At 33.4% G+C, this 19,064-nt stretch overlaps 2 protein-coding genes across 14 annotated transcripts in view; one reads left to right on the top strand and one right to left on the bottom strand.

Moving 5' to 3' along the window:
- The window catches only part of LOC101746299 (guanine nucleotide-releasing factor 2), a 43,897-nt gene extending 34,890 nt beyond the window's left edge, over positions 1–9,007 (bottom strand). For 8 of the 13 annotated variants that reach the window (XM_012692436.4, XM_062672497.1, XM_062672496.1 and 5 more), the window contains exon 1: positions 8,800–9,005. In XM_012692436.4, coding sequence (XP_012547890.2) covers positions 8,800–8,836 — 37 coding nt within the window. In that variant the 5' untranslated portion in view covers positions 8,837–9,005. Of the gene's footprint in view, positions 1–8,799 lie in introns of all 13 variants that reach the window. The other 5 variants (XM_062672507.1, XM_021349613.3, XM_062672504.1 and 2 more) reach the window with 3 other exon arrangements.
- Positions 9,008–11,526: 2,519 nt separating this feature from the next.
- Positions 11,527–18,709, top strand: LOC101739411 (parafibromin). Its single transcript, XM_012692543.3, has 12 exons — positions 11,527–11,872; positions 11,952–12,057; positions 12,138–12,257; positions 12,374–12,519; positions 13,635–13,860; positions 14,088–14,259; positions 14,545–14,676; positions 15,463–15,637; positions 15,814–15,931; positions 16,602–16,743; positions 17,126–17,267; positions 17,724–18,709. Exons 1-12 carry the CDS (start codon positions 11,742–11,744, stop codon positions 17,758–17,760), a joined length of 1,647 nt encoding a protein of 548 aa, XP_012547997.1. The 5' UTR covers positions 11,527–11,741; the 3' UTR covers positions 17,761–18,709.
- Positions 18,710–19,064: the final 355 nt, after the last annotated feature.

Here is a 19,064-nt window from a genome sequence, read left to right as displayed (position 1 = left end):
TTAAATTGCTTTTAGTTCAAATTTTTTTACGAAATGCAAAGTAGGTAGATAGTAAATTTCATCGTCGTGGCCTAAAGGATAAGACGTCCGGTGCATTGGTATCTAGCGATGCACAGGTGTTCGTATCCCGCAGGCAGGTAACAATTTTTCTAACGAAATACGTACTTAACAAATGTTCGCGATTAACTTCCACGGTGAAGGAATAACATGGTGTAATAAAAATCAAACCCGCAAAATTATAATTTGCGTAATTACTGGTGATAGGTAGGACCTCTTGTGAGTCCGCACGAGTAGGTACCACCACCCTGCCTATTTCTGCCGTAAAGCAGTAATGCGTTTCGGTTTGAAGGGTGGGACAGCCGTTGTAACTATACCTACTGAGAACTTAGAACTCATATCTCAAGCTGGGTGGCGGCATTTACGCTGTAGATGTCTATGGGCTCCGGTAAAAACATAACACCAGGTCTGATGTGAGCTCGCCCAATCAACTATGCAATAAAAAAAAAAAATAGTTATTCGAAAAATTTACAAACGATCAACTATGCAAATTAATTGAAACTTGAAAGCAATAATTTATAAATTCATTCAAATTTTAAATTCCATATTTGCGTTTTAACATCTAATTTGTTATGAATGCACGCAATTGGACGCCAAATATAGTCTGTTCTGTAAACTAAAACCAACTCCGATAGCGATACACACCAGCAACCATTGAGTGCAACATATTATGTACATAGATTATACAAAATTAGCCAACCATACAGAGAGGAAATACCATTCAATCAGTCTAAATCAGCGATTCGCTGGACAATGGTTCATCCAAATTCCGAACGCATGCCATTCACATCCCACAATCCGCAATACGTATACGTACAAATGTTGGATACGTTGCAATAATAGGCGAATGCACTCGCGCCCGAGAATGGTGCTAAAAATGTATGCCAGTTGACCGTTGTTACAGTACCAGGTACATGTTGAATTATAATGAGCAAGTTGACAATCACATAGAAGTAAAGTTACGAAGAGAAAGAACCAAAACCTCAATTGGAATTCGCCATTTAGATTTAAATTGTTAATGAAAGAAGATACATCAAGTCACGCTCAAGCTACCACTTTCTCATCATTTTAAAACTTGATTTAGAAAGAAAACCAAAAGTTCCGTGTTGAGTAGTACCATTTTCTTCCAGCTTTAAAACTATATTCAAATATTGCGTTTAATTTCATAACTAGGTAACAGTATGAATTACATTGGTCGGTATTTTAAGCGTTGTGTTAGAATTTTCTTCCGACAGAAGCTCGCCACGATCGATACACCAGTCTACGTTTAACTACGGGTCGCGTAACTTACTTTCCAATAAAATAGCTGCAATCGTGATACCTCACCTAACGGGATTGTCTACTATTAGGCGACTTGTCCGATCATTACACTCTAGTATACTTCGGTGCCAATTCTAAATTATATATAGTCGATACTTATTATTAATGGCCGGAGTAGGTACATAGTTTGATTTTATATACTTGCGTCAAGGTATAATATGGACATGCCATTTTATCCATATTGTGCGGGAAGTACGTAATATTCTGATCTTATTTTCTCTGATATATGATGAAGAGCATGCCTCAAACATGTTACATGTTTCATTTCAGGTAAATATCAGCGTAGATTGATATTATTAATACGTTTTTCACCTTAAACACAGATTCATGCTAATTTCAAAATTCCGGAACAAATATCATAATAAATATGAAGTTCCAGTATTTTGGAGGCATCTCCATATTATCCTCTACGTTTGACGTCAACGACCTTAAATCAATCTACCTACTCCGACCTCTGCTTATTATAGTCAAACTCATTTTTAAATATATATTTTCAGCTACATTTTTTACCTATTTAATATACAAACGAAGGATTTAGTTTTTATTGCACACTTTTATTTTTATTCGAAGGTCGATGTTTTTAAAGTCCTTGTTAAGTGGTTACCGTCGATTATAAATGACAAACGAAGGATTTAGTTTTTATTGCACACTTTTATTTTTATTCGAATGCCGATGTTTTTATAGTCCTTGTTAAGTGGTTACCGTCGCTTATGAATGACAGAAATCATGCTGTAAAAGTCACTGAATAAACGCAGACGAAAACAGGTGAACTCTACTATCTTGGCACTTTGTGCGATCATAAAAGGAGATGTCGCCATCATCTTTATTTTCATTAATTACACAGTAATTCCAGCAGGCACTCTCCGTCTACTACGACTAACTATAGAAAAAACGAACATCAAATCTCCAGTAAGTCTAGAGTTATTTAAAAATCATGGTATTGTTTGGGCACTAAAATGTGACTGGACAATAAAATCTGTACGTCCTGAGTTTGGTTGAACGTTTTTAAAGAAATCGCTATTTGCAACATTCCAAAAAATACCATAACATATTCGTGCATTCATCGAAGGTTGAAAACCTTTCAATAGCAATTTGTCAATTCATATAATTGACCATAACTGCGTACAGTAATTCACACGCGAATTTTCTCACGTATGCTTCTGGCTCGTCTGAAGAATGTTACGAAATCAGTATAAATTCAGGCTAGATCAAAATGATCATCATAACCTTACCATAATTAACTGAATAAGATTGTTGCCTTTGGACATCCAGCATAAACTGTCGATATTCAATATTTTACAAGATTCTTGCAAAAAATTTATGAATTGTATCTGTGAAATAACTGAAATATTTACGTGGCATTCTTAAACTTAATTTGCAATTTAAAGCAATAATCTATTTCGATAATTTTAAGTATCCGTATAAACATGAACTTTTTTTAATATGATTTCCGAACATAATTCCGCTTAAATCCACGATTATTAAATGCACTATTAAGCTTTAAGCTCTAAGCCGTGAACTGATATCACAGTTATTTTTAAAGACATAAGTTAAAAGAACTCATATACATAGTACCAACCCTTCAATACTTGTTAACAATTACAAACAAGTTTCTAAGGCCTTAAATCTTTCACTTTCATTACAACTATTTCGGATATAAAGAGACCCCTTAATTAATTCAAGACAACGGAGGAAAGATAAATCCTGAGTATCGTCATCAACATCTCAACAAAGTAAAATCAAGTTTGCATCGTTCAAAGCATTTGCAAAGAGCACTATTACGTGAGCGCTTTTGTGATCGAGATAACGTGTGGCAAGTGCAAATGGGCACGGCATAACGGGTCTCTATTTCAGGGGAACATTATGAAATAGCTCGAATAACTGTTACAAATGTACTCCGTGCCACAAGACGAGAACGCCTCACTAACCGCAACAAAACGAAATGGGTATAAAGAAAATTATGATTTTCTTAGGAATTTCTTATTATTACTACCATATTTTTTACGCACTGTAATGGGAATTTAATATTGCCTTTCCTTTAAATGAATAGTTATAACTGTTTTAATTCAATTTTTCCACACCTATTACCCAGTTTAAATTATTTGATTGGATTTGGCCATTGGGAAACAGCCACAGCTTGAATAGGTCATTATTCAGAAACTGCAAAATGTGAGTATTCGTGACACCCCAATTTTTTACTATAGTAGCACTATAGTAGTACAACCCACTCTTGTTGATCATTCTTGTTTGGTAAAAGAAATAATTTTCTATGAGTTATCATAGAAATTTATTTTCTTAATTCAGCTAGCTAAAACTCCAAAACAAGTTCTTTAGTTTTTAAATGTCTAACTTAAGTACTAATTTAAATATCATTCGTTTCTTACGAGCACTTCGCATAGGTGATATACTTTTTGTGCATTAAATGCTCAAAAGGAGCACATTAATTTTCATATTTAAATTTGACCACAAATTTATAAATAACTTTCTATTTAACGGCTTTATAACTAAGTAAGTAATTAGTTTGCTCTACATAAAGTACCTGCACTGTGTTTTACAAACCAAATGAGGGAATTTTAATAATGTATAATAATTAATTACGAGCTTTAATAAGTAGTTTACAAATTGCAATAAATTTAAAATAGAGAATAAATGCGCTTAAGATATAGATTTATCTATTTTGCATACCATTAACGACAAAACCTCAAGAACTAGCGCCTTTTAGAAAGAAAAAAAATACAAGGCATCAAGGTATATCGCGGAAGATTAGTATAAGTGCCGTTTATTTCGAAGTTTTATAGAATGTTTAATGACCTTAAAAGATAAATAATGACAAAAAACGTAAAAAAGCAATGATATCACTAGATTAATTTGCATTCACGGCACCGAATTCATTTGCGAAGCAGCTCAAGAGATGTTAGGCCTCAAGCCTTTTATCGAACTGTAACAACTCTTATTTACACATACACACGCGGCAAAACGATGTTTTTTATTTATCATTGTAATTAATTCAGTTATTTTTATTTGTTTCAGCATTTTTACCTAGTTCATTGTATATCTTAATATATATTATTCTACTGTACGGATGTATGTTAGGGAACTCCTCCCTAAGCGGCTGTACCGATTTTGATGATTTTTTTTGTGTGTGTTCAAATGAATTCGAGAATGCATTAGACTCACAATTCGGTCCACCGGAATAGGTTTTATTAATTCCTTTCTTATAAAAAAAACGTTGAAATTTTCGGGTTTAAAACGTATACAGGACAACTGATGGTTTTTGAAGTCGTCGTGGCCTAAAAGATTACATATATTTTTGAAATTAAGAATTAGTCAATATTGAGAGCAAAGGAGAACAGTAATGTAGTTCTCCCGCTGGAAATTCGGGAGTCAGTCAGTCGGTAAGAGTCTATTAAATAAGTCGTCTATTATCAAAGCCGGCAATGTGACTTTTGGACAATCATTGGAAAATCAGAAAAACGAATTATTGACTTTGTATTCCATTGGCAGTCACAAAACTCTTCTGAACGACATCTTAGATAAATAACAGGTTAACTATTAACCTTTATTTAATGCAGGTTTTGAACCGTATTCTTTGAAGGAGACGATTATATTCAAATCAATCTGTATTGACATATCAATAATTTTTTTTTGTCCAAATGCACAGATTGCCACCTTTGATAATAGACGACTCAAATAAAAGTAGTGAAGAATATTATTTTTTAAAGACAGACAGGCTCGATCCCATAGCTGAACAATGATCTACTGTCTTATTTGTTCGAGATCAAGCTTGGCCAGAAACTTTTACAGAAAACATTTGCAAGCATATGATGAATACAAACTATCTTTTTTATTTATTGCTTAAATGCATGGACGATCTCACGGCCCACCTGGTATTAAATGGTTACCGGAGTTCATCTACAACGAAAATGCCGCCACCCACCTTGAAACAAGAGTTTTAAGTCTCAGTTTAAATAGTACAACGGCTGCCCCAACCTTCATAGTTAATTACCAAAACGCATTACTGCTTCACGGCAGAAATAAGCAGGCTAATGGTACCTTCCCGGGCGGACTCACACGTCTTACCACCAGTAGTTCCGCAAATTATAATTTTCCAGGTTTGATTTTTTGGTTCGTTGATCTCTTTTTTTATTTTTAGGTACGTTATAGGTCGTTTAGGTGCATTTAGTTCAATAAATTTACTATTTTTATTTCTAAGGTAATCGGACAGACAAAATATATAAAAAACCTAAAATTCAGAGTTTAGGGTATACAACTTTCTTTTCTGCTCTATCAAGATGGAGAGATGCGGTTACAGCTTGTGTTAATTGATGGACTGATTACTGAAGCCTACAGGTATTTAAATCTGACTGGCTTGATTGGTTCTATGCTGAAATAAGTAGGGTGACTACACAAACCTACAAATTGTACAAGTTAGTCTTTTATTACACGGCGTTATTCCTTCTTGATGGAAGCCGTTCTAGAACACCCATTCTGTACATCTTTATTTTGGTTAAAATTTGATTTCGGCCCGACGATATGAAATTCGGCAACAATACTTAATTCTAAAGCAGAGATCTTATATCTAGCTCACAATTATTTTTATTTTATGGTCGATAAACACACAATACACTTATGTTACATTTTTTTAATGATGTAAATAATTGCAAATTGCCCAATTAAAATTATTTATATCTCTAATAAGACGATGTCTTGGGTATCTAAATTTGCCTTATTAAAATATAATTATTTCTTGATTATATATTCAACTTGACTACTTTCACTGATGAGTTTCTAAACACTAATCACAGTATTATTTTCTTTAAAGGCCTCATGGGTTCAAAGATATACTTTACATCGACTGCATTTCGATTTACTTTACATCGACAGTAGTTTGATATTTATTTTAAACAGTATCAATCATACAATATACCTACGCATGGTTTCAAAGCGTCAAGTATTTAGTAACACAATAAAACCGATATTTTATGTATTTCACTTACTAAAATGTTTCACTACACTACTTCGAACTTTTCTTTAATTTTAATTAGATTAATATCAATTAAAAAATTATTAAATAATTTAATAACATGTCAACCAAACCCATTCATTTTAATTATTTGACACGCAAGAGTTTATCTATACACAATAGAAAATAATTCATAATTTAAACATATTAAAATTAAAATGTTTCAACATTTCCAATCTGGTGTTTTCATTAAAAAGTGATAAGGCGTATGACGTAATTGTCTTTTATTAAATGTTTTTTTTTCGACGTAGTCACCTTTTTGGTTTACGTACACTTTGTACATCTTTTCCATAGCTAAACATCACTTTTTTTTTTAAACTGATGCCTTAAACATCGTGAACCGCGTCGACTACTGTGTCATTATCTTTAACTTGACCCCTAAGATGTTCTTATATCCACGGAAATAGTTAGAAACCGCTAGGTTCGACGAATATGAAAGATGTTACATGTTTCATCAATTCGAGTTTGTAATGCGGCGGCTTACGTATTTCCTCACGCAACTTGGTTATTTACCCTGTGTATGAAGTCCCCATAATAGTGGCTCCATGATTAACATATTCGATCATTCCCTCCCCTTGACTGTGCCATAAAAAAAACAGCCCATGGTCTTATCTGAGGATGGAATCGCCTCAAGTTTCATTGGAGTTGGAGATGATGGTCTTTTCAAAGTCATGGACTAGTTTTTATGTATTTTGAAACATGTACTGGTGGGCATATTTCAAAATAAACGATACTCATTAACAAAAGGTCTTTCTTCAATTATTTTTTAAATATCTGTTATATTAGTCTGAGATAGGCTTATCTGTTATATTGGTCGGAAGTGGAAGGCTTTAGAAGAAGAGGTAGATCTAAGAAGAAATAGAGGGATTGCATGAAAGATAATATGTGTAAGTGGGGAGTGAGCGAAGAAATGGTATATGATAGAGTATGGAGGGAGAAAACATGTTGTGCCAGCCCCAGGTGACTGGGAGAAGGGCAGATAATGATGATGATTAGTCTGACATAGGCCATAACAGAAAACGAATTGCCTCTTTATGCTAAAACGTCAACTTAGTTTCTTTGGACATTTAATTCAATCAAATATGCTGGCATTGATGAAGCATTCGATCATGGGACAGATGCAGGAGAAGCGCTCCAGAGGCTGACTTCCAAAATGATGGTATTGTAAAGACGACAGGAAAAACTACAATAAACTACTGAAATCACGAGGGACAGAAGTAAATAGAGACAAATTATATTGGGTGGGTCACTATCCTCATTTTTGAGTGAAAAACAATAAAAATGTAGACAGAGAGACAACATAGTAGTCCAATTGCTATAGACATTATTGATCAAGCTGTGCTTTCAGCAAATTCCCAGTGCATAAAAATGTTCAAGCAAGCTTTTTTAACAACTCATTTAAAAAAAAAGGCTCTTTTAGTAGTAAAATATATAACTTGATATATACTGGTAAAACAATGTTAAAAAAGACTTGCAGAAAAAAAAAGTTATTTTTGGGTGAAACTATTGTTTTATAATTTTAACTTGAAGTTGTGGTGCTTGAAATGCGGTTTTTAGTAGCCTACACTATCCCTCATATAAGATATTAATTGCTAGAGTACTGTATTGAAACTGTGTCATATGAAACAAGGTATACTGTGTGGTATCGAGGCCTCGTCTTGTGTTATAATAATATCAAAACGGTGTAATACAGAACTTTAAAATAATATAAATCAAAAGCAATGTGTATCATGTTATATAAAAACCATGTCTTAAGGTGTAAAATTTGGTGATGTATTGTAGCTTCATTTTAATTTAATGGTGTTCCAATTAATGTTGGCTTTCACAATTCATACAATCTAAAATGACAATTTATCTTCGAGTGAAATAAATTTCCGTTTAAATTAATGTCCAATGTTTCTAACTACAAAATTTAAAATAATAAAATTATGAGCAATAGAGTAAAAATTACATGTAAGGTGTTTATTATAAAAAATGTGTATGTATTTTTTTTTATAAAGGTTCAAGCGAAACGAACTCTGTTATGAACTATTTTCTTCGGTACTACGAAATGATAACAGTAGCTGACTCAGATAAATTTTAAGTTTTAGTAAATAATGATTCATTCCAAAATATCTTTATTTTTCAGGTAAAACTTGATGGAATAACAAAACTGTGCCATACGCACATATGTATCATTTCAAAAATAGAATAGCATCGGCACTAGACATACCTAACATAATCAATAACTCAAAAGTAAAACTTAGATGAAACTATAAATTAAACTGGTGGTTTTGTCAACGTTGATAAAGTGGTTAAGATATTAATTTCGATTTCCGATTGATATTGGGCGTGTTAATGTTTAAATCTCAAAATAAATTCAAATTAAGCTTTGGAGAGAAGAGAAATGCATAAATTACCTTGTGCGCATTTTTCACCCTTAGGAGTTGACGTCATTTTGTCACGAATATATCCACTATGTCATGTTATCAGTAAAATAAACTATAATACATTGAACAGTTTGATAATTCTTCTAAATAAAAACCACAAAAATATTCATTATCAGACACCGGCAGCCATGTTTAGAAACAATTTACAATACCATGGAGAGATTTTCAACCAATCACCGCGCTGGTTTTAACACTGGACTGTTGCTTTGGGGATGATAATTATACTGCAGGCTTGACTGAGCCTGAGACTGATGCAAAAGAACAAAAGAACAAAGTATTATTTTTTTTATTTTTCTCCCACAGATTCCCCAGACTTAGATCTTAAAATTCCTTCAATCCCCAGTCGAAGTGTATTTATTGAAAAATATGCTTAACGCATAATTTACAACGAATAAATTCCACGATGAACCGATAACATTGTGAATTAAAACCAATCTTACAAAAATAATAAACTGTGTGTAAAGTTCGAAGTATATATTTATAATACAATTGAGACATTTATCTCAAGTCTTAAGGCATTTAAGTCGTGATGTCTGCGGGCTCCGGTAATAACTTAATGGCAGATGGACTGTGAACTCGTGCACTTTTTATGCAACTGAAAAACATTACTATAATTTTACTAGAAGGAATCCGATAAGCACAAGTTTACGTATTTTATGTATACATGTTTCACTTGAGATCTTCCATTGTCATTCTCTGTACATTTCTAATTGAGGATTCGTTGAGGATGTCTGTCCAAAAGCTACCAATTAGGGTGACACTGCCATTGCCAATGGTGTTCTTCTACTCCGCACATTAACCCTCGGTTTGTTTACATCTGTTACTTAAATATCACACTTGTTACCCTAGCATATAATGGAAATTTTTGAGTAATTTGCTGCTTACAGCTGAACACTGGGTGGACTCCCCAATCCCCAATTCTATTCTGCATCATCTGTCACATTCTTTCATTGACCAAAGTCTTTCCCAATTTCGTCTGTGCATAAAGAGAACCATCATGTCGCTACAGTGAACTAACATTTAACATTTTTATATGGAAACTATGGAGGGTAGAAGTAAGGAGCACTATTTTGTATAGTGAAAAAGTGATAAAGTGAAAAAGTGAATAGTTGAAAAAGTCTCCTCCATAAATCCTCCATAAGTGGTTGGAAAACTCGCCGAAATGGAAATGACATGAATTAGTAGTTTTAAACAGAGTGTGCTGGGTTAAAAATTGTAATATTTTTCGTGACTTGTGTAATTAAAAATATTATTATGCATTATACAAAACCTCAACTAAATACTATTTATTGTTACTACTATTTACATAGGAAGTGATTCCTTCCTTCTTAATTTAGTATTTTTTTTTTTAATTTTTAATGGCTTAGTTTGGTGGACGAGCTCACAGCCCACCTGGTGTTAAGTGGTTACTGGAGCCCATAGACATCCACAGCGTAAATGTGCCACCCACCTTGAGATATAAGTTCTAAGGTCTCAAGTATAGTTACAACGGCTGCCCCACCCTTCAGACCGAAACGCATTACTGCTTCACGGCAGAAATAAGCGGGGTGGTGGTACCCACCCGTGCGGACTCACAAGAGTAATTACCACCTAGAGAGTAAGTACCTACCACCAGTAATTACGCAAATTTATAATTTTGCGGGTTTGATTTTTATTACACTATGTTATTCCTTCACCGTGAAAGTCAATCGTGAACATTTGTTGAGTACGTATTTCATAAGAAAAATTGGTACCCACCTGAGATTCGAACACCGGTGTATCACTCAACACGAACGCACCGGACGTCTTATCCGTTAGGCCACCACGTCGATGACTTCAAAGTAAATTATACTATTATAGTATTTTAATACAATGATAGGTTTGTGGCACTGTTTTAAAATATTTCCAGTTGCTAGTATGGCGCTACCATAATTCATTCCCTTTCAGCTGACACATTTTCACATATTGAGATGGCACTCCTTACTTCTACCCTCCATAGTCGTGGCCGAAAGGATATGCATTCGTGTCTTGCGATGCACCGGTGTTCGAATCCTGCAGGCACCAGGCACCAATTTTTCTAATGAAATAATTACATAACAAATGCGTAATTACTAGTGGTAGGAAATCTTGTGAGTCCACACGAAACTTAAAAAAAAACTATTATTTGCCTATAAATTGCCTATAAAAAAATCCCTATTTTTGGCGTGAAGCAGTAATGCGTTTCGGTTTGAAGGATAGAGCAACCGTTGCACTGTAAAAACTAAGACCTAAGAACTCATATCTCAAGGTAGGTGGCAGCGTTTACGTTATAGATATCTATGGAGTCCAGTGACCACTTAACTTCAGGTGCGCCTTAAGCTCGTTCACCCACCTAAGTGGGTAAGCTAAAATTTGGACATTGGCGGGAACACGTGAAGCGTACTTCTGGTTTAAATGTGTAATAACGGTGGTTTATTAACTGTTTAGCATCTGTGAAAGTGCATAGATGTAAAATAATGAAACGAAGCAGCTTGTCGTAGCTTCTCGAGTTCTTTCAATAATTCCATTGAAAAATTCTTAGTAAATGACCACTGTTTTACTGACACTATATTTTGGCCTTATATAATTTCATTTCATTTGATTTCATTCCAAATTATTAATGGCTCAAATTAATCAACTTCATTTCATTTCCTTCCAAATAATTTTTAAAAAGACACATACGAAAGATAAGGCTGTATGGTTTGATACCTACGCCTTTTCAGCTAGAAAAATGGAACTACTATTTTAGAAATGTTCACCATGGATGTTCAATGTGTTTCGTTTTCTGTTTATCCCGGTTAGTTTTTTAGGCCGGGGTGTAAAGTTACTTACAGTATATTTAATAGAATTGGTGTCATTATTTTTACTTGACTAGTCCGAGAGAAAATAAACATAAAGTTGAGTGTGAAGTTATCATGGCGGACCCACTCAGTTTACTTCGTCAGTATAACGTAAATAAAAGAGAAATAATTGAACGCGATAACCAAATAATATTCGGTGAATTCTCTTGGCCAAAAAATGTTAAGACAAACTATCTTATTTGGAGGTAAGTACTTTGTGTTATTATTGGAAAATAAACTTTGAAAATGTTGAGCCTTATTGTACCCATTTATGCAATTTTTTAGATCTGGAAAGGAAGGCAGCGTTAAAGAGTATTACACCTTGGAATGCCTTCTTTTTATTCTCAAGAACATTCACCTGACTCATCCAGTATATGTCAGGCAGGCTGCTGTAAGTGAAGTTTAGTTATAAATAAAACATGTATGGTTGATGTTCCACATAACACATTATTGATCTCAAAAAAATTTTAGGCTGCAAATATACCACCTGTGCGTCGTCCAGATCGTAAAGAGCTATTAGCATATCTAAATGGAGAGACTGCTACTTGTGCCTCTATTGATAAAAGTGCACCCCTTGAAATTCCGACTCAAGTGAGTAAGAAAGTTTATAAATAACACTTTCACTAGACTAGACTGTAGGACCAATTAATGTGAATTTTATTCCCATTTATTGATTGAAGTTATTAAGTGATTAAACTACTACATAGGTGAAACGCACACTTGATAATGATGGAGGAGAATCTGCTGCAAAAAAACCTCGAATTGAGGAAACTCATGTTCAGAAGGTCCGAGAACAACTGGCAGCCAGGCTTGATGCCCCTAAGGAAGCTTCAGTCACAGTGGACAATATCAAGTAATTCATCCAATTTATAATAATATTAATTTTTTTAATTTTATATCACTTAGCTGAACCTACTATTATACAAAATATATCAGGTGTACATTCTCAATGAGTTAGTAGTTTCATCATGTGCAAAAATGTGCAATTCCTATTACTTTAATGGAAATGAGCTTTAACAATAAAGACAAATCAAATATGTATACATAATTTGTCCAATCATATTGTACTACGAATTTAGACTATAAAATTAGGGGCCAGAAGCTTTAATGGAATTAATTATGCCATTAGTTTGCAAACAGTATGAAGCATGAAAGAATAACATAAATATCTTAATAATTAATAAGATGCTATGAGGTCAGTTATCAGTAAAAACTAGTTTTATTTGTGGCCAGTGGCCACTGAACCATTTTGGTGATTTTGTTGCATTCAGCTAAAATAATCGACAAAAAAATAATAGGTTTACTTCAGGTTGTTTTAATTGTTTTTATCAGTCTTCTGTATGTTGAAAAATTACATTTGTTGTTCACGGAAGGTGGCCAAAGGTCCAAGTAGTGTGTAGTCTATTTGCCTTAACAGAACAGGAACTATGGTCGTTTTCTTGCAATTTTATGGGTCATTGTCATTGCCTCTAGGCATTTTTTATTATTAACAAAATGTAGTGTGATAACATAAATTCACCTAGACTTTGTGAATTATATCTAAGAACTGTATATCATCATTCATCATGAAGTACTCCAAATTCAGTGTTCCAAGATCTCTTAAAATTTGTACATGTATAGGTTTTATCACAATAAAACTCGTGTAGTTCTTTAATCATAAATATACTTAAGAAGACCAAGTCTAAAGTACCTTGTGGCTCTCGATGAAATTTAGAAAATGAATTTAAAAAAAATCTTTAGTTCTAAGCAAACAATTTGGGTATTTGTCTTTTTTTCTATATCAATAATCTTTAATTACCCCTTCTCTAATCTTTTTGATTTAAAAGATGATCCACACCACACAGTCACCACATCAAATATTCGATATCTAAATAGGTGTAAACATATGTATAAATATCAATATGTACAGAAAATAAATAAATTATAAGTGTTTTCTCTTCTAATTGAGTAATTGTTTCCAATTTTTAGATCCCTTTCTGAAGCTATGTCTGTAGAAAAAATTGCAGCAATCAAAGCAAAACGATTAGCTAAGAAAAGAACCACAATCAAAAGCAATGACTATTCTGATACATTGGGTGTAGTCGGTTCAGACTTAAGAGCCATTCTTGACTATGATGTGGATCTTACTAAAGATATCATCAGCCGAGAAAGGCAGTGGCGGACAAGAACAACAGTATTACAAAGTAATGGGAAAGTAAGTAGACAGCTAAGTATTTATAATTACAAAATATACATCTTTAAAATTCTCCACTTAGCACATGTGAGAAGTGTTGTAATTAGATACGTCTGCATAATACAAATTGATTACTCTTGAATTTTCATTACATTCATGCGTCATTATAGATCTATTATAAGACAATTTAATAATTGATGGTGTTATCTTTAAAATTATAATATATTAAATGAAATTGAATATTGTAGATGTTTGCTAAAAGCATATTAGCTCATTTGGCGAGCATCAAAGCTAGAGAAGAAGGTAGACCTGGGATTCCGAGAGCACAACCTGTTATTTTGCAACAGCCTACTGTATTACCTGCACAACAGACACAGTATAACAGATACGATCAGGAAAGATTTATACGTCAAAAGGAAGGTTTGTAGAGTATACAGAGTCTGTATTTTAGTTTTGTCTTTTCTGGCATGAAGTAGTCATGTGCGTTTTATGGATGGTAACTTATTGAATTGGTTATTGAAACAACTGCAAATTTGGCTTCCGATAGATCACTAATTAGGGTGTAGTAAGACATCAAGAACAAAAATAATCTTAAACAAATCACTGCACATTCATTCCCTAATAATGTATAATCTTTGTAAATATCTATTAAATTCAATATTTTGTAATATGTTTCAAATTCTAATTTGATTTATTTTTCCTCAGAAACGGAAGGCTTCAAGATTGATACCATGGGTACCTATCATGGTATGACATTGAAATCAGTAACAGAAGGACCAAGTGTACCTGTAGCAGCTCGAGCCCCTCAAACGCCCAATCATCCAAGACAAATGCCACGTAAGTACGCAACTTAAATCAAATCCAAAAGTTACCATATATTAAATCTTCATTTTAGTCTTGCTCAAAAACATTTGTTTCAGCAAAATGTGAGACTGTTGAAGTCTATTTAGGTTTTTTTTTTTTTATTGCCTTTGTAGGCAGACGAGCGTACGGCCCACCTGGTGGTAAGTGGTTACCGTCGCCCATGGACTTCAGCAATGCCAGGAGCCGATATTTAATTATAAAGTATGTTAATTCTTATAGTACGAATTGTCGATAGATTGACTCTCAATTAACAGATATAAAGTGGGGAGCGTGGGAATAACGCCTATTTGCGCAGTTTTTTAGGTATTAGATATCAACCTGTACAGAAGTGTCTAAGCGCGCACATGTTATAACGTTTTTAATAAGTATATAAAATTTATAAATAATCATTTAAAATTATTTTTCTCTGTATTTAGAATTATTTTTTATATATTTTTTTAAGTCAAAGATTTCTATAAGGGACTTTTTTCAATAATCCTTCAGCAATTTTTGCAAAATATGGTCAGCACTAAAAGGGTAAACAAAATCATTCACCTGATAGCAATGACTCTATATAGTCTAGTCAGGGGCTATAGTTGTTTAGGGATGGCTTTTATCTGATTTAAACTTCACATCACTGATATTAAGTTTTATTAGGTTTTATTATTTATTTTATTGTGAACAAGCACAAATAAATTATGCAATCTAATTTAAATGAAAATTAGTTTTAGTCGATCAATGACAATCGTGTTTTAAATGAGGCAAAAAATATATTTTTAGAAAACGGTGCTGTTATGCCTGGCACGCCTGGTCGCAGGGAGCTGCTGCCGGTGGCCGCAGCCCGACTTCCCGCAGGAGGAAAGCGGCCCTCACGCACTCCCATCATTATCATTCCCGCCGCAGCTACGTCACTCATCTCTATGTTTAATGTTAAAGATATTCTTCAAGATCTCAAGTGAGTATTTTTATTTAGCTCACATAGTTCTCAAAACCGAAGATAATATTGAAGTCCTGTCTACGTTTTCGACAAGAGTAGTCGTGGGGTAGGGAAAATGTTGTAGGAAAAATAAAAGGTTCAAAGTTAATAAATAAGTAATAAATAAATTTTAATAGTAATAATTTTTCTTTCAGATTTGTAACTGTAGAGCAAAAAAAAACTGAGGGAGCAGTTCGCGAGAATGAAGTACTTTTGCAAAGAAGAAAAGGTCAAACTGGCGATCAAATACCAACGAATGCCACTACAATAACGGTTTGTTTCAATAATTAGCAACGAGTTTTCTTAATTAGAATATGAAAATATATTGTTTATTATTGTTGAGCTCATAGTCCACTAGATATTAAACCGGAATCTTAGTCCAAGAATATTAGAGAAAAACAACTTAAACACATTGTAATATGCTTGGTAAGATAAATGGAATAGTTAACTTTAGCATTTCATTTCTCGCGCACTGCAAGTGTAGTTAAAACTTTGCGGCAGATAGATACATTGTAACCTCACCAAATAAGTATGATCCACGTGTATGTTCCACAAATGTATCTATCTGCCACAAAGTGATCATATTTGAGTGTTAACAACGCTTATAACATTATAACAATATCACAGTAGTGGATAGTTGACAGTATTGTCAAGTAAACGAGTTGCTCTTATTCAAACTAAAATCGTATAGAGTTTCTTTGTTTACTTTTGCCATTACTGGTGTTCATAATGGATAACCAGCTACTCTCTGTGTGACTATCATCACTATAACTTTGACCGTGGGAAACGAATCTTGCTGTGGCGTCTAGGTTCCGGTAATCACTAATGCTGACTGGGCTCTAAACATGTCTGGCCCACAAAGAAGTGAAACAAAAAATTAAAGAGACATTGAGGAGTTATCTACCTATGCAAACTTACTTCTAAATCAGTCACCCACTTTAAGGTGCCATATCGAGTTGTAGACAATCCTGGAAGATTATCAGCAGCAGAATGGGACCGTGTTGTGGCGGTATTCGTGCAGGGACCTGCCTGGCAGTTTAAAGGATGGCCGTGGGACGGAAATCCAGTTCAAATCTTTGATAATAGTAAGTACAACAGAACTCATATTGTTATGCCCACAAATGGCAGCTCTGAGGATTGTACTTTGATTTCTGTAAATATTATATCGGTTTAATACTTACACTTACGAGACACTTTCATCAATGTTGATTTGATTTAATAGTTTTTTATGTGATTCTCGAAGGAAGAAATATACACTACCTTTGACTTCCTTGAAAAAGTCTTAACCCAGTGCTTTCATTTCTAAAATATCCATAGAACATTTGTGTTTGTTTATTCGTTTTCATTGAGTTCACGTGGTACAATTTATTTTTGGCACTTTCTAAAATGATTGCATTGATATAATGAAGTGGAACTTCGTTCAAAAAGGGTAAACTGATTATTGTATTTTTTTTATTACATTTACAGTCTGTGCCTTCCACTTAAAGTATGATGAGATGAAGCTAGACGCGAACGTGGCGCGTTGGGCGGTCACTCTTCTCCAATTGAGTCGGACGAAGCGGCATTTGGATCGCGCCGTGTTACTCGGATTCTGGGAAACTCTCGACAAGTAAGTGATAATACCAGTGGCAGTGATAATTCTAAATAGGAGGTTATATAAAATTATAGTGGTAAACTGTTACAATAATTGAAGTTTTTATTATTAACGGCAGTCTGGTGTAGTGGTAAGTGACATGGTCACTAGACAAGGGGGTCGTGGGTTCGAATCCCGCCAAGGGAAGATACTTGTATGATAAATATAAAATGTCTTTTCCAGGGTTATGGATGTATATTAAATATATGTATGTGTATAATAAAAATCTTACATTTATTTCGGTTATCTGGTACCTGTAACACAAGTTCTTTACGAACTTAGCACGGGACCAGTTAACGAGACGTGATTGTTAGTAAATAATTATTTATTGACACTAAAGATTTATAAACTTATAAATCAATAAATAAAACTTCATAATACTACAACCGTGTCAACAAATGTCACCAAAAAATATGTTTTTTTTTGTTTCAGACATATGATGAAGAATAAACCACATCTTAGATTCTAAATTTGTTTTAAGTTTCTTAACTTAATAGTTTATTAAAATAATGTGAATGTGAAATGGCCTTCACAGTTAGTGAATTTGAATTGCCTATACCATTTAATGTATGATTTGGCAATCAAAGGTATATTTTTGTACTTGTTACTACCATTGTTAATATATCTCAAAATAGTATCTATTACCGTTTTTGTTGTTCGAAATTACTTTTTAATGTTTGAAATTCGCCCAATTATTATGAATTATTCATTAAATTGAACTTTATAATTATTGTAAATAAAATAAGCATACAACAATATTGCCACCTTATTGCGCTAGTTCGGAATGCTCTGTAAATTTATTGAATTTGAACTGTTAAATATACAAATATTTAATGCAGGGCCATGTGTTTGTTGTCGGACAATAATGATTAATGAAATTCAAGTTTCTCTAAAGTTATGTGACGATTTTTTTTTGTTCTGATTAGGCTTTAATTACCAGAGTCCATATCTAATAGTATTAATAACATCGTGGCCTATGTATGGAGTAGGAAATTTTGACTTTGTGTCGTTATGACGTCATCGTGACCTTTTTTGAGTGCTAACAATATTTTAAATCCCAGAAAAAAAAATTGTTTCATTTTCTTGTATTTTCTAGATTGAGAGTTATCAATTTTGAACACGTCAACCCAAAGGCGCCATACTTGATTTATTTTCTAGCAACGAAATATGCCACGACACTTCAAACATACCGGAGTATTCATAGATGACTCCTGCGATGACATGAAATAGTTTTGTAGGGGCTATAAGAAATTATCATAAGGAACTAAAAGAATGACAAATATCAATGTATACAGATATAAGGATATAAATACATGAGTATGTTTTGTAAAGGTTTGTTTGTTCTTGTCTGAATGTTTAAAATCAATAAAATGTATCGGTGGCCCTCAAAGTGTGCCACAGCACTCGTGTGTCGCCAATTCTTTTTTTATTTGTCGTTATCAAACTATTCTTATTAATTTGTAATCAATCCCTTAATACGCATATTATTATTTTTTAAATATTTTATTAATTAATTTATTTAACATTCAAAATTATTATCATAGAATAATTATTTACATAGTGTATTAAATCACTGTTGCATTTAATTAAACATAAATAATTGTGTATGTTTAATATTATATACTTTGGTACCCATGGTACACGGAATCTTAGATTGAGACCAGCTGATCTATATGAAATTGTCACTGATCAACTGTCAAATGCTGAAATGAGTAGATACTGAGCTGACGCTGAGTTGTCGAACATGTGCCGATGTCTAAATACAATTAGGTA

The sequence above is a fragment of the Bombyx mori genome, chromosome 15 (genome assembly GCF_030269925.1).
Source record: "Bombyx mori chromosome 15, ASM3026992v2".
Lineage (NCBI taxonomy): Eukaryota > Metazoa > Arthropoda > Insecta > Lepidoptera > Bombycidae > Bombyx > Bombyx mori.
This window is presented reverse-complemented; position numbering and strand designations above follow the sequence as displayed.

Excerpts from the sequence above, each read along its gene's own strand:
- LOC101739411 (XM_012692543.3), top strand. The coding sequence starts at position 11,742 with ATGGCGGACCCACTCAGTTTACTTCGTCAGTATAACGTAAATAAAAGA. Across the intron at positions 12,058-12,137 it reads TATATGTCAGGCAGGCTGCT|GCTGCAAATATACCACCTGT; the intron begins GTAAGTGAAGTT and ends AAAAAATTTTAG. Across the intron at positions 15,638-15,813 it reads GATATTCTTCAAGATCTCAA|ATTTGTAACTGTAGAGCAAA; the intron begins GTGAGTATTTTT and ends TTTTTCTTTCAG.